The sequence below is a fragment of the Salvia hispanica genome, chromosome 5 (genome assembly GCF_029641045.1).
Source record: "Salvia hispanica isolate PSC_SH4W2 chromosome 5, Shi_PSC_v1, whole genome shotgun sequence".
In the NCBI taxonomy this organism is placed as follows: Eukaryota; Viridiplantae; Streptophyta; class Magnoliopsida; order Lamiales; family Lamiaceae; genus Salvia; species Salvia hispanica.
Window position 1 is genome coordinate 34,194,127 of NC_142696.1, and position 14,571 is coordinate 34,208,697.

The window sequence follows — 14,571 nt, forward strand, 5'->3', positions numbered from 1 at the left end:
TTTCTCTCAACAAGGTATTTTCTTCCCATAGACAAAATAAGAGGTAATACAGTCGAACACCAAAATACCAGATCTACAAACCCTAACGATTTCAACTTAAAATAATAGCAGAATCTTAAGAAATTTGATAAAATCTCAGCCGCCGAAGCCGTAGAGAGTCCGACCCTGCCTCTTCAAAGCGTAGACAACATCCATGGCGGTGACGGTCTTCCTCCTGGCGTGCTCAGTGTATGTGACGGCATCTCTGATAACGTTCTCCAAAAATATCTTGAGAACTCCTCTGGTCTCCTCGTAGATGAGGCCGCTGATCCTCTTCACGCCGCCTCTCCTCGCCAGACGCCGGATGGCCGGCTTCGTGATGCCCTGGATGTTGTCGCGGAGCACCTTACGGTGACGCTTTGCTCCGCCCTTTCCCAGCCCCTTGCCTCCCTTTCCGCGCCCAGACATTTTCGGTGTGAGAGATTTGTAGGAGTATTTGATTCGGCAAATTGAAGAGATGGAATTTGTTGTGAGAATCTCAAGGGTTTTAAAGGCTGGAGAAGAGAGGGGAGAAGAGGGAAGATTTGAATTTCGTGGTCAGTTTTGGCGGAAATGCTCTGAGCTGTAGGATTTTGTGGTGTTGGACGGCTGGGATGTCGATCTGAGTGAATTAGAAAGGTTAGATCTCGGCTGTACGATATTTGAGATCGACGGCTGTGAATAAGTATATCTGATTGCGGATAACTGACGTGGCATTTAAAACTAACAACTCCAATGGGTTTTGCATTTTAATAAACGAGTGATAAAAGAAATGTTTGTTTAGGATTTACTACGAGTTAGTGTAGTTTGTGTTTTGTGCTATAGTCAATAAAGAAAATCTCTTTGCTCTCTTTGTTTGCATCTTTTTAGTGGTTTATGCCGTTCTTCATCTTCTTTTTCTTAACGGTTTCTGCAGTTCTTTATCTTTGATTTCTACGCAATTTCATCACTTTCACTAGAGAGGATCTCCTAATCACTCTTCCTACTCCACCTCTTACAATGCAATAAAACAATACTACAATCTGGAAGATTATTTTATTGCATTGTGAGAGATGGAGTAGAAGTAGAGTAAGAAGAGTGGATTAGAAGATCTTTTTCGTAATTTCACAATCTCTCTAAACTCCAAAGTGTTCTAGTCTCACTATAAAAAGTCTATGCATGATGGGAAGTGCTTCTCCGGACAATCGCATCTAGTAAACGAATGATGTGTGAAACTTGATGCATAAAATAGAATTATGTGTCGAAGGAGGATAGCTTATCAACTACACCAATCACCAAATGTTGCCTCAACCATATTTACGAAAATTATAAACTTATATTTTATTTTATTTAATAATTATTTTGTAATTATTTTAAATTAGAGTTTAGTGATTTATACTATCCGCCCTTGAAAAATAGACAACTTTTTAAACGACACGAGTTTTAATGCACAACTAATAAAGTAAGATAAAAAAATTGGTAAAATATGAAAGAATAAAAGAAAAATGGTATTGTATTAGTGAAAATTCACATCATAAAATTTATATTTTATGGGATGGAGGTAGTATTAAATTTAATATAATTCATAGTGATTTAGTAATCCATAACTAAGATCACCTCTGACCGTACACTAAATTCCATTTTTTGTGTAAAAAAGTTCTCCAACCATATATCATATGCAAACTCATTTTTGGATATTTTAATAAAACAATATCAAATTTAGAGTAAACACTAAAAATGAGTAACTACTACAAATTTTTTTTGAGATATTGCATACTAGTCCTTATTATTATTTTAACATGTTGAATTAGCCAGCCATATAATACACGTAACTCTTTTTTTAAGAATTGCAAACATTTTTTCATTGAAAATAATTAAATAATTAGCAAGACATTGCGAGACTATCGTACCATAATAAATTATGTTTCTTTTGCAAGTAATAATTAATAAATTTACTAAAATTATGTTTTTTTAATATAAATTATATTTAATACAAAAATATATTAATAAGAAATTTTGTATAATAATTTAATTTATATAAATTATTCATAATATTGCGGGATAATATGTAATTTAAATAAGTACGTAGGTATAATTGAAAAGATATAAAAAGTTGTAAATATGGAATATTTTTGGGGTTTGAATTTGGAGTAAATGATTGGAGTAAAATTATATTTTGGTGTGACCCAAACTCAAAACTGAATTTGTATTTGATGTAAATGGTTGGAGATGACCTAAGAATAGTAATCTATACATATATAAAATGCGAGTTTTGGGCCATTTTGAATGATAATTTTGTGCAAAGGATGTAAATGCAATTAAGGAAAGCTGAGCTGTTATGGCTTTTGTAACTCCTACTAATTCATGCGATTATACATATATTTAGATAAGATTAAATTTAGTTTAATAGTATAACGGTTACAAATGTTATCATTGTGAATATTTATAAGTTTTAAGCATTAAGCTTCTCACGTCCAACAATCACTATGGATTTAAATTGACATTTATTCTCCAAGACGTTTTCAAATTGCCTTCATCATTATTGAACGTTTTTTTGAAAATGCCATGATCATGGTTAATTAGCTAAATAAATGAGAACTTTTCGTTTCTGTTTCAGTGATGAATGACGCCTCACATCCAATCACTGTATATATATACAGGACTATGATATACACATTACCCTAAAATTCATAGATATATTGAGCATGGAAACGAAATCCGACTCCAGCACATTGCCTATTGCCTCTTCATCCTCCGCCACCATGGAACGACTACATAGGAATTGACGGTGAATATCCTCCAAAGGTTTGCATACTGAAAAGCTATTGGAGAGTGCGCATAAAGTGTGTAGTACATGGTGGCGACTATGCAAGGATCCCACCAAGTAGCACGTCATTGTTATGGATATTTGACGTCCTGCTCTCCGCAATTTTTGGAATATTTGCCGTTGCGCTGCCCGCGAATATGACAACCTGTGTCAAAAATTTGAGAACATTGACTTTGTGCAGTAGATCGTAGCCAGAGAAAATATGTTGAGCTAAAGTTTGCCATTTTTGAAATGTATGGGTTGCTAAAATATGTAGCCGACTGGTAGAATTCTTCTATTTGCTCTGTTTGCTTATGCATTTTGTGTGTTTTGGTTTATTCTACTACCAAATCTGGATTAAACCTGCCTTTTGTTATTACTCTTTAGAATTTTGAAATGCTAAGAAACTTAGGAATTCAAATGCGTTCACTTTTAAGTTGGCGAATTGCACTGTTACATTGTTTTTTTATTTCAAATTGTTTATTTGGTAGTATATTTTTAGCTTAACTGTGTTCTTTGTTCTTTAGTTTTGGCCTTTAAATTCATAAAAAAATGTCAATCCACTTGCTTTTAGTGGTGGATCCATAACCGATTACTATAACTATAAAAATTAAATATAACTCTAATATTCTCACTAGCAAAGAGATCAAGAAACTTGGAGCATTCGTCCGGCAAAATAGTTAGGATTGATCTTATAGCTCAGGGAACAAGAGCATGAGTGGAGGAGAGACGAAAACACGAAGAATCTATTGTAAAAGATACGATGTGTTATTTTCTTTTTCTTTTTTAACTTTTTGTAACATTGTTTTACTATTGAACTATTCTTAATTGTATGTTATTAATTTGTATTTACAGCTTTTGTAGTATTCCCTTAGATAGAAGTGAAGTCATTTTGCATGTTCTATAATAGTTGAGTCATTTTAATTTTTAGTATTTATCACGTTTTTCATTTCCTGCTTTATTATTACTTAACTCACTTCACAATGCCGAAAAAAAATGCCTCCACTACTATGGACGAGAGAGTATTAGATATCTAATACTCCATTATAATCAACATTTATAAGCTTATTTTAATCAACATGTGTTTGTGGTTGATCTTTTTGCAATAGAGATCGAAAGCATTCTTATTGACGGGTGTTTTGTGTTCAAATTTTAGTTTGAAAACTTATTTAATTGTATGAGTTTTCATTTGTATTGTGAATTGTTATCATATACAAGTTTAGAACTTCTAATCATATTGTTTCTCATTTTAAAAATACTGGACTCATGTTTCAAATTAGTATAAGTAGAACGTGAATTAAGTCGTGCATCGCACGGGGTGTGACACTAGTTTTTATAAACCCCATATATCTCTGGGTCTATATCAGTGCAGGTTTAGTGATCCATCTAATACTTCTTTCAAAATTTTACTCTTTTCAACCTTGAAATTATAAATTATTCTCATATTGGTTTGTTCTTTAAAATTTAAAACTTTTTATTTTAAGAAAAAAATTTATTCTAATAAGATAAAGCTCATTTTCCATCAACAATATTTTTATTTGAAAAATACCTATTTGCAAAAGACTTTAGGGAGTAAGAGCACTCCCAATGGAGTTCCCTAAAAACTCCCTTATTTCTCCCTAACTCCTGCCACATCAGCGCCACATCAGCACCAAAATTTATCCCCAGTTTTTAGCCAAGTGCTACATTGGTTTCTCCCTTATTTCTCCCTTATTTCTCCCTAACTCAACATTTCATTTTTACATCATTATTTTTTATATTATTTAATTTTCCCTACAAATGTATTTAATAAATAGACTAATAATGAACAATTCATCGTTGTATTAATCATTGGAAAATATAATACAACGAGAAAAAAAAAACTACAAATAAAAAACGCAAATAAACAAAGATTTAAAAAAAAAAAATCTAAGACGGAGGGGCCGGAGGGGCGTCGGGATCGAGCCCCAGCGTACTCTGCAGGTGTTGGATGCATTTCCAGAGGGCCGCCTTTTCTTCAGGGGTCCCGCCGCCGGTGAAGTACAGCGTGTACATCTGGGTCAGATTGGCGACATTGCTCGAATAAGTGGCTTTTTCTAAGTCGATGACGGATTCCGACGCGACTTCCGACGTTGCGCCCTTCCCCTTCCGCCTCCCCTTCGCCTTCTTCACTCCCTCCGGGCGCTCGTGCGGACCATCCCCACTCAAGTCGATGTGGGCCGCGCTCCCCTCGCTCTCCGAAACGCTAAGTCGCGAGCGCACCGATTTCCCGTGCAGCGCGTCGTGCATTCCCGTCCGGAATTTGGGGAGATCCTTCAGCTTATCGTAGATGTTCCAATACTTGAAGCCCTTCGTCGACAAGTACTGGCTACTATACATCCGGATGGCCTCATCTCGGACCATGTGCTCGTTCTGGCCACTCGTCATGTGAGTCATCAAGTTAGAATAAATACCGTTGAAGTGCCCGCAGTCCCTCATGAGGCGCTCCCAATGCCGACGGATCGCCTCGCTGCCATGGTCCTTCATTGAGGCAGTCTTGTGGCTCCTGTACTTCGCGGCAATCCGCTCCCAGAATATGATCTCAGTCTGGTAGTTGCTGCGCTCCGCGTCCTGTGACGTGTCCGCCCAGCAGTCGGCTATCAGCTCGGACTCTTGCAGAGTGTAAGTAGTCCTTACCCGCTTCGGCCTCTCATCGGAACCCGTATCAGTCGCAGCCGACGACGCCGGCGCCTTCCCCCTCCCGCTCCTAGAAGGCGGCTCGGTGGGCGTTTCTTCCACCTCGAAGTCCTCCGCGCTCAGTGTCGCGGCCTGAGATTCTTGGTCGCCTGGGGTTGATCCGGGGGTGTCGAACTGGGGCCGATACACATCGTCGGCTGGAAAGGGCATTCTGCCGGCAGAGTTGAAGTACGGAGAAAGTCTCCGCGCCGGAGGAGTCTGCAAAGGAGACGGACCCCCGTATGGAAGTTGGCCGGGAGGAGAACCCATCGCCAACAACGACTGCATCCACTGCTCGTTTGCTTCATCCGTGTTGGGAATTTGTGAACTCGACTCTTTCCCCTTACCCTTATCCTTACCCGATCGGGAACTTTTCTTCCAAAAGCTCATAATTTTGATGAAAATTGAAGATTGGGAGAAGAGATTGAAAATGGAGAGAATGAAGATTGTGGGTGATGAATGGAGGAAGTGGAGGAAATATTTATAGGGGTGGAATGTAAAATAGCCGTTGGGTTCAAAAAAAAAAAAAAAAAATTTTAATTATCGCCGATTATCGCCGAGCGTCGCCACAGTGGCCGGCGATCGCTCGGCGATAATCCGGCGTTAGAACGCCACTCGGCGAAGCAACGGCAACATTATCGCCGAATTATCGCCGACTTCGCCACAATGGCCGGCGATAATTCGGCGATAACCGGCGATTTATCGCCGAGAATTCGCCACCTCCATTGGGAATGCTCTAAGTATAAGTTAATTTATGAACCAAATTGGTTGGTGGTACGTACGTGGTAACGTGGGTATCAAAATGTTGCCCAACTTACTAGTACTTCAGATTCTCTGTTTATTTTTTATTTACATTATTAGGAATGTTTATTTTATGATTAAAGTAGTCACTATGACTTCGAACAGCTTGAGGTCTGGGGATTACATAAACACAACTTTGTAACCTACGATCAAGCTGTCTTCTAGTTTATGGTGAGAAGTTGTACCTACCCAACTAAATTATTTATTCAGTCACACTGACATATTGTACTACTCCCTCTATAAATGAGTTTATGAGTAAGTTAATAGTGCATATTGATTTTAAAATATATTACTCCTTTCGTTTGGCATTAGGAGTCTCAGTTTAATTGGGTGTGAGTTTTAAGAAAGGCTTGAGTATGTAATAATTGAAGTGTGTGATAATAGGTACTAGTAAAGTGACTCATAAAAATCCAAACTCAATAAATTTGTTAAATAAGCCAATCGTATTTGTGATAGATTGAAAACCATAGAAAATAAAAATCACTAATGCGATAACTCAAAAGTGACCCTCGGGTTTGATATAAAAAATGCCCGCTATGAAATTGTATTACTAAGCTTTTTTCCTACTTTAATTTTTGTTGCTGATGGGCTTTTCTCCATTTTCCCTTTGTGCCATATCAGTGTCTCTCTCGGAGTTCAATTTATAATTTTAAAAGTAATCGAAAAATGCAAAGTATACTGGTTAATTACATTGCATTTCAATATTATACAAATTGAACTACAGAGTAAGAGTATTTTTTGTCTTTTTACATTACCAAAATCTCTGTCTCTGTTTTATGATTGTCTCTCTCATTACACTTCTCACTTTATCCTCCACTTAATCATAGTGAATTTACATTTTGAATTGATTATTTAAAATTCGATACAATCACACTATCTAAGGGTTCAAAATCATAAACTGTAAAAACAATTTAAATGTACAACCAAAAATATAAAACTGAGTAACTTTAACCCTTAATGAATTAAAAAGAAAGAACTGAAATTTGCCAAAAAAGAAAATTGAATTAAATTTCAATTTGATTTAATTCAAAATTCAAACATATGGTTTTCAAGTTTTGCTCACGCTTACTTTCGTCCACCGCCCACCGCCGCATAAATTAGTCGTCATAACACCGTCATATTCTTTTTTATAATGAACAAATGATATTGATTTATAGGCCATACCACGTTGGACTCAAACTTGTGATCTTTGACTTTAGAAATTACCATTCTATCATTTGGCCAACTTTCACACACTCTGCTCTGTTCATTTTTTTTCCCCCTCTCTCTCTCTCCATCCCATTACAAAATACTAGTAAGAGCATCTCCAAGGGGAGAGGTAAATGGAGAGGTAAACTAATATAACTACCATATTTACCTTTTCTTTATGAAAAAACATTCTCAAGGGGAGAGGTATTTGAGAAGGTATTATACCTTTTTTTCATTTTGAAGAGGTATCTTTACCTCTTCATTGATGGAGAGGTAAAATCATATATCCAACATATTTACCTTCTTTTCATAAAAAATCATAAAAAATCATTTTCCAAAGGGGAAGGTATTTGAGAAGGTATTACACTTTATGTTTTTTTAATGTTTGTACTATTATTTTATTTTTTTTAAATGATATATCTTTTATCCTTGGAGTTGATTGATTTTTAGAAAGGTATATTGCAATTTTTGAGAAGATATAAACATGATATACCCTTTTCGTTTACCTTCTACCCTTGGAGTTGCTCTAAGAATTGCCTATCTATAGATTAACACAACAAAAAGGATTAGAGGAACAATGAAATAGGCACGGCCAAGATAAGTAACATGCTGAGTTGACAACCTTGAATACTAAACAATCGGATTAACACATTGTTAAGTTTATCACAAGCTAAATTCACCTACGAAACACGAATTAAAAGCAGAAAACAAAGGTAATGTAAGCAACTTAAAGAAAAATGCACTAGCTTTGCAGAATCCATCATTCAAGAAGAAATGCCGAGATTTTATACTCCAATAAACTAGGGGAATGATAATATAAAATAAAATTAAAATAAAAAATTTAAAACTAAAACAAAATATCACATACTTCCTCCGCAAACATTGCAAACTCGTCATTGGGCTATTGGAGTGGTTTTAATTCATCTTTCCTTTTCCTAAATTACAAGAATTATAGCGTGACTAACAAAAAGCCTCGAACATTTGTGTACAATTGCATGAGTGGAACGTTTATTCGTTCAATGAGCATTTAACTATTCTCAAATTTGTTTAAAGGTGATAGATAAATGGGTAAATGCCAAAATTGGTCCTGAACATATGATCATTTTACCTTTTTGGTCCTAAACATTATCTTTTGGATTTTTTGGTCCTGCACATATGAAAATTTGATCATTTTGGTCCTCCGTCAACATTTCTGTTAAAAACTAACGGTCAACGAGTTTAATCCCGATATTGACCAAATTAAACTTTTAATTCTGATTTTTTACTCCCTAATTATTTTTACAATTCAATTTCGCCAAAAAAAAAATAATTCACTGATATTTTATCTTTGGTGATCAACGATGGCGCCGCTTCTAACCCACCCACCACGCCCGACTGAAGATTTTTTCCCGGCTTCTCCTCACCTGTGATTTCTGACACCGTGTATGTGGCGGTGGGGAAGTCGGTGGAGAAGACAACAGCTTTGCTTCTGGACGCCGCCGCCGGCGACAAGAAGAAGAAGAAGAAGAAGAAGAAGAAGAAGAAGAAGAAGAAGAAGAGGAACAAGAAGAGCATGGAGACCTACAAGATCTACATCTTCAAGGTGCTGAAGCAAGTGCACCCCGACATCGGGATCTCCAGCAAGGCAATGGGCATCATGAACAACTTCATCAACGACATCTTCGAGAATCTCAAAATTGGAAAAGAGGAGCGTGGAACTGTGGGGCAATTTGAGAGGAAGAGGAAGGAAGAAGATGAAAGATTAGAGGAAGGAAGAAGATGAAATTGAAGTGTAAAAATAATTAGGGAATTAGTTAGGGAATAAAAAATTAGAATTAAAAGTTTAATTCGGTCAAAATCGGGATTAAACCCGTTGACCGTTAGTTTTTAACGGAAATGTTGACGGAGGACCAAATGATCAAATTTTCATATGTGCAGGACCAAAAAAACCAAAAGATAATGTTTATGACCAAAAAGGTAAAATGGTCATATGTTCATGACCAATTTTGGCCTTTACTCTAGATAAATTAAAAACATATGTATATCTTCTGTGTAATGAATGACCCTGCTCTCATACTAAAAGTTGTTCTCTTATACCAACACAAGTCTTTCTAGCGTGCTTTGTTACCACTCACACGCTCCGAGGGAAGCGAGTATCCCAGGGGTTACCCATCTCACAAGAACTCTAATGTTAAGTTTGACACTAGAAAATGAGATGCAATCGTTAGTATGAGTAACACCTATCAAATTTCGTAAGCTCTCATCGAATATGTAGTCTCATACCTGTATATCTTCGAAATCCATCTCTTTTGGGTGTGTTTCGGTTCATTCATGTTCCCATTCGCTGTAGATGTAGGAGTCGTTTCTTATCTGTGCCTCTACATCGGCATCACATTCTGCTTGTTGTTTAGTTTGTTTAATTACACACTTTAATAAGATTAATAAGTTTTCATGAGTGATAAATCAATGCTTTTAAGTCGTTTGTGATGTTTTTGGTTCAAAATTAACATAAATTTATCAAGATGTCTTTACCATCAAAGACACTGATTCGAGCTTCAAGCAATACTTTCAGGATGCGTTTTATGGAGTGGTGTGGATTTGTGTGGTGTGGATTAAAATATGGTTTATAAATGTGGATTACATATGTTAGCATCTAATCATACCACATGTTTTATAGAAAGGATTAATGGACTAGTTAAGTCTAACACACGTTTTATACATGTAATCCCATATGTGGATACATTCTGTAATGAACAATCTATCCTAGCTAAAATATTATCATTCCTAAATTGTCCTCAATGAGAAAAAAAAAACCCTATTTAGCACCAAAATCACCATCTAACAATTCACAATTCCCGCCTACTGACTCTTGGCATCCTTGAGAAACACCCAAGACGGCAAAGGTCAGTTTTTCACATTAATTTTAATTTTTGCTAATCATGTTAGTCTTAAGTATTGTTATTTATGATAGCATCTTGTTGAAGAAACGAATTTATTATTTTTGATTGTCGGTTTAGTTTTTATGGAGTGGTTTCTTTTTCGATTCACGCTGCAAGCTGCATAGATTGTGTAATTTTCAGTTCATTTGTGATGGAAAATTCAATGCGCACGAACGGAGGGAGCCAAGCGGGATTCGGAAACCAAGGTGAGTATATTTTCTTCACATCCATGTATGTTTTGTGTACAAAATGAGGTATGTTGGGCGATGTTGTGTACCGTTTACCTTGTGCATCCTAGTTATAGCTTTTGTTGACGGTGTAGGACGGAAAAAGAACAAAACTGACCGCACACGCCGCAGTTGGACCGACCGAGAGGAGGCATATTTACTCGCCACACTGAAGGAACTGGTCGCGACAGGCTGGAAGTCCGACAACGGTTTTATACACGGTTACCTTCAGAAGTGCGAAGATTCATTGCGTCAGGAGTTCCCTCGGAGCGATTTGAGAGCTGATCCACATATCCAATCCAAGATCCACATTTGGAAGAAAGCATATGGAGCTCTTTCACTAGTCCTAGCCAGGAGTGCGTCGGATTTAATGTTCATAACGACTACAAAATCGATTGTGATGAAGAACAATGGGATCAAATTATCAGGGTAAAGGTAGAACTCATAACTTACCCTACACTCACTCATCCCCTGTTGCTAATTTATTTATCCTTTTGACAAGCTGACAATAGTGCTCGCTTACTACGTAATAAGACATGGCCGCTCTACAATGACTGGAAGATTGTGTTTGGAAAGGACCGAGCCACCGGTGATGAGGGTCGAGATACGGGCAACATTCCAGGTGAATTTGGTTCTGGTCCACCATCCACTAACCCTGGCAGGGGGAATCCTTTGACTGTGAGCGAAGTGCAATTAGTATTACACAAATAGTATCAAATCGGTAGTTACGCACAACATCCTCTACCAACTGAATCACATTCGCATTCGTCGAAGCTGAATCAGCCATGGACCCAACACAATACCTGATTTTAATTGATTTTAATATACCAGCTTTGATTAGCTTATGTGAACAACAATTGACACAATAATAGCATTCTACAGATCCGAAAAATAAGATATAACACCAATTCCATATTGGCAAATTTTCACATATTTTTTTGGGAAATACATTTAAATCATAAAATGAAAATAGTGATTAGAGTTTCAACTTTGGGGTATTTAGGAATTTCTAGGAAGAACCTACGAAGTTTTAGCTCATTCAGCATCAATGCAGTAAAAAATCCATATTTTCCGACACAATACAACCAGTAATCGGCAACACATACAACCAAATTCAGCAAATCGACCTTCAACTACCGGAATCGGGTCAAATATAGTTCGCAATTTTGTAACCTATATGTTTTTTCGAAGCAAAAAATTGCGAGTGTAACCTGGAATGAGGCACGCTAGCGAGCCGCTAGCCGGAGAAGAGTGTCTTCAAGACGCCTAACCCGTTGGTCGGAGAGTATTTAGACAGCGTCACCTTCCGTCCAGCTTCTTCTACTTTCAAAACCCTTCTTTCTCAGATTTTCTTCTCAAAAATAGACAAATGGAGGGGTATTGAGGAAAATGTAACCCCCTATCCAGGTACAAGCCCCGAGGAGTGAATCTAAACCCACTAATTTTGGGTGGTCTAAAATCAACCACTTTCCATAATAAACAGTAAATTTTTTCGGGTCAAAGGAGTGAATCCCGGTTTACCGGGAGTATTTTTTCCATTCTATAAAACAACCAAAATATGGTGGATAACTTTTCCAACCCTACGTATTCCACTTCATAAAACACGTCCTCAATGATATGCGAATTGATAAAATAATTTTAATTAATTTATTATTGTTTTTAATTGATTTTTATTAGTTTGATCTTTTCTTCAAATATTTAATTTTGTTTTGTTATAAATCTATCCTACACCCGATTGAATAGAATTAAACGTTTTTATGAATTCAATGGTAATGATAGAAATTCTAACTTAAATCTACCATTTTTCAAATACTAGGATTTAAGAGCATCCGCAATGGTCGGCTAGCGACCGGCTAGCCGATTCGTCGCGCTAGCCGATCGGCTAGCCGAACCATTGCAATCGGCGAGGACGAAATCGGCGAGCGGATCGGCGTGGGCTGGCCGATCGCTCGTCGCTGGCCGATCGGCTAGCCGCCATTGTGGCGGCCCGATCGGCCAGCGCCGATTTTTGATTTTTATTTTTTAAACCTATATAAACGCGATTTTCGTTTCATTTTCATTTGCACCACTTGTTTTGACGAGTTTTCTCTCTCTCTAACTTTCTGTACAAGAGCATCATCGAGCGATGGATCACAACAACGAGTCTAGTCCAGCGACGAGTGGATCCCAGACTCCCACGGTACATGTGGGATCTGGATGGGGGCAGATGGGCCCGGGGTTTAACATCCCTTGGAATCAGATGATGGGGATGATGGCTGGTGCGCCGGGGGGGGGGGGGCATGGGGGGAACCAGGGGGTATGCCGTGGGAGATGCCGGGCGGCGGGCAGGGGAGCGGCGGACAGTCAGCGCCCGGGTGGGGGGGTATGCCCCAGATGCAGCAGCAGATGATGGGGATGATGTGGCAGGGCGGGATGCAGCACGGTATGCATCCCGGGATGCAGGGGGGGTGCAGGGGTCACCGGGAGGGGACACGGTATATCGGCCCTCGCTTGATTTTTTGACGGCTTCGTCTCACACATCGACCCCGGTGGAGACGCAGTTCTCTGGCGATGACCTTCTGTCATTGCATGATATGGGGATCGATCTCGGGGAAGATGATACTCCCGTTCCACTGACGCGGGCCACACCGAAGAAGAAGACGAGGGGGAAGGGGAAGGGCAAGGCGGTCGGCGAGTCATCGCAGCCCGCTGCCCCTGGCCAGAGGAAGTGGACGGAGGATGAGTACGCCGGGGTGGCCAAGGGGTGGCCAAGGGGTGGTTGGAGGTGTGCGACGATCCGCTGGTTAAGAACAACCAGCGGGTCGTCAACATGTGGTCGAAGATCAGAGCTGCCTATAGGAGGCACTGCCCGCACGGGAAGGACTTCAGCAACGAGGAGGTCCGGAAGGGGTGGGAGCGCACCAGGGCAGCGGTGGGCCGTTTTGCGAATTTGTACGCCAACGCCCTCCGTCAGCTCAGAAGTGGGCAGAATGAGGACGACGCCCGGAGGATAGCCGCGAGTCAGTTCCCCTTGGAGGGGAAGTATAAGGAGTTCACCTTCTGGGAGTGCTTCTTGTTGTTGAAGGACTCCGAGAAGTTCCGGGCGGGGTGCGACGCTGGGTGGCCGAAGAAGCAGCGACTGAACTATAGCGGCGACTACAGCGGCAGCAGCGGCGGATCCCACGACCTCCCCCCGGATGCTGAGGAGTTTCCATCCCCTCCTTCATTTACTGGTCGCCCCCGCCCGGTTGGACAGAAGCGGGCGCAGCAGGCTGCGAGGGGCGGATCCCCCCTATCGCCCCAGGTCCAGTCCTCCGCCCTCCCACCCGCCCCACTCGAGTACACTCTCCATTCGCGTAACCAAACGCGGGCTCAGATGTACAAGATCTTCCAAGAGTGGAAGAACGCCACTGACCCCACGGAGAAGATGTTTCTTCACGAGATGCTTGAGAGCATGCGTGTTGATTTGGAGATCGCGAGGGCACGGCTAGGGGGTTCCGACGTGGGCTCAGTTACCACGGGTGGCGGCAGCGGCGGCGGCGACGGCGATGAGGAGTAGAGAGTGGCGGGGCTCGTGTGTTGAAGCCCTTTTTTTTAAAAAAAAAATCATGTACTTTTTTTTTAAATCTTTGTACTTTTTTTTTAATGGAATGGATTATTTTTCCCGTATATATGTCGTAAATTTAATTCCGTATTTTAATCGTAATTTTAATTCCGTGAATGTAGTATATTTTGAATTATTTTTATTGCGGCTGACCTATGGTTGACCTAAATCTGATGTGGCAGGTCGTTTTTTTAGTGTTGTTGACGTGGTAGGGGAGAGAATGACTGGCCTATGGCTGGCCTAAGCACCATTGCAGATGCTCTAATAAAGGAATAAAGGGTAATTGCGGGTTTACACAACTCGATTAGCAGTAAAAATTAGACTCACGTGATAAAACGCCAGGTTGGATGGAAAAGG

General features: G+C 39.5%; 1 protein-coding gene and 1 long non-coding RNA gene across 3 annotated transcripts; both read right to left on the reverse strand.

The window, feature by feature from the left end:
- On the reverse strand, window positions 1–502 carry LOC125187284 (histone H4). Its single transcript, XM_048083837.2, has one exon. The coding sequence runs from the start codon at window positions 445–447 to the stop codon at window positions 136–138; it is 312 nt and encodes a 103-aa protein (XP_047939794.1). The 5' UTR covers window positions 448–502; the 3' UTR covers window positions 1–135.
- Window positions 503–11,026: 10,524 nt separating this feature from the next.
- Window positions 11,027–12,046, reverse strand: LOC125191074 (uncharacterized). Of its 2 annotated transcripts, none has more exons than XR_007171032.2 (2): window positions 11,843–12,046; window positions 11,027–11,307 (listed from the first exon to the last, which is right to left on the reverse strand). It is a non-coding gene; the product is annotated as an uncharacterized LOC125191074 (long non-coding RNA). The 2 variants fall into 2 exon arrangements; XR_007171033.2 differs by having other exon boundaries at window positions 11,027–11,434.
- Window positions 12,047–14,571: the final 2,525 nt, after the last annotated feature.

Excerpts from the sequence above, each read along its gene's own strand:
- LOC125187284 (XM_048083837.2), bottom strand. The coding sequence starts at position 447 with ATGTCTGGGCGCGGAAAGGGAGGCAAGGGGCTGGGAAAGGGCGGAGCA.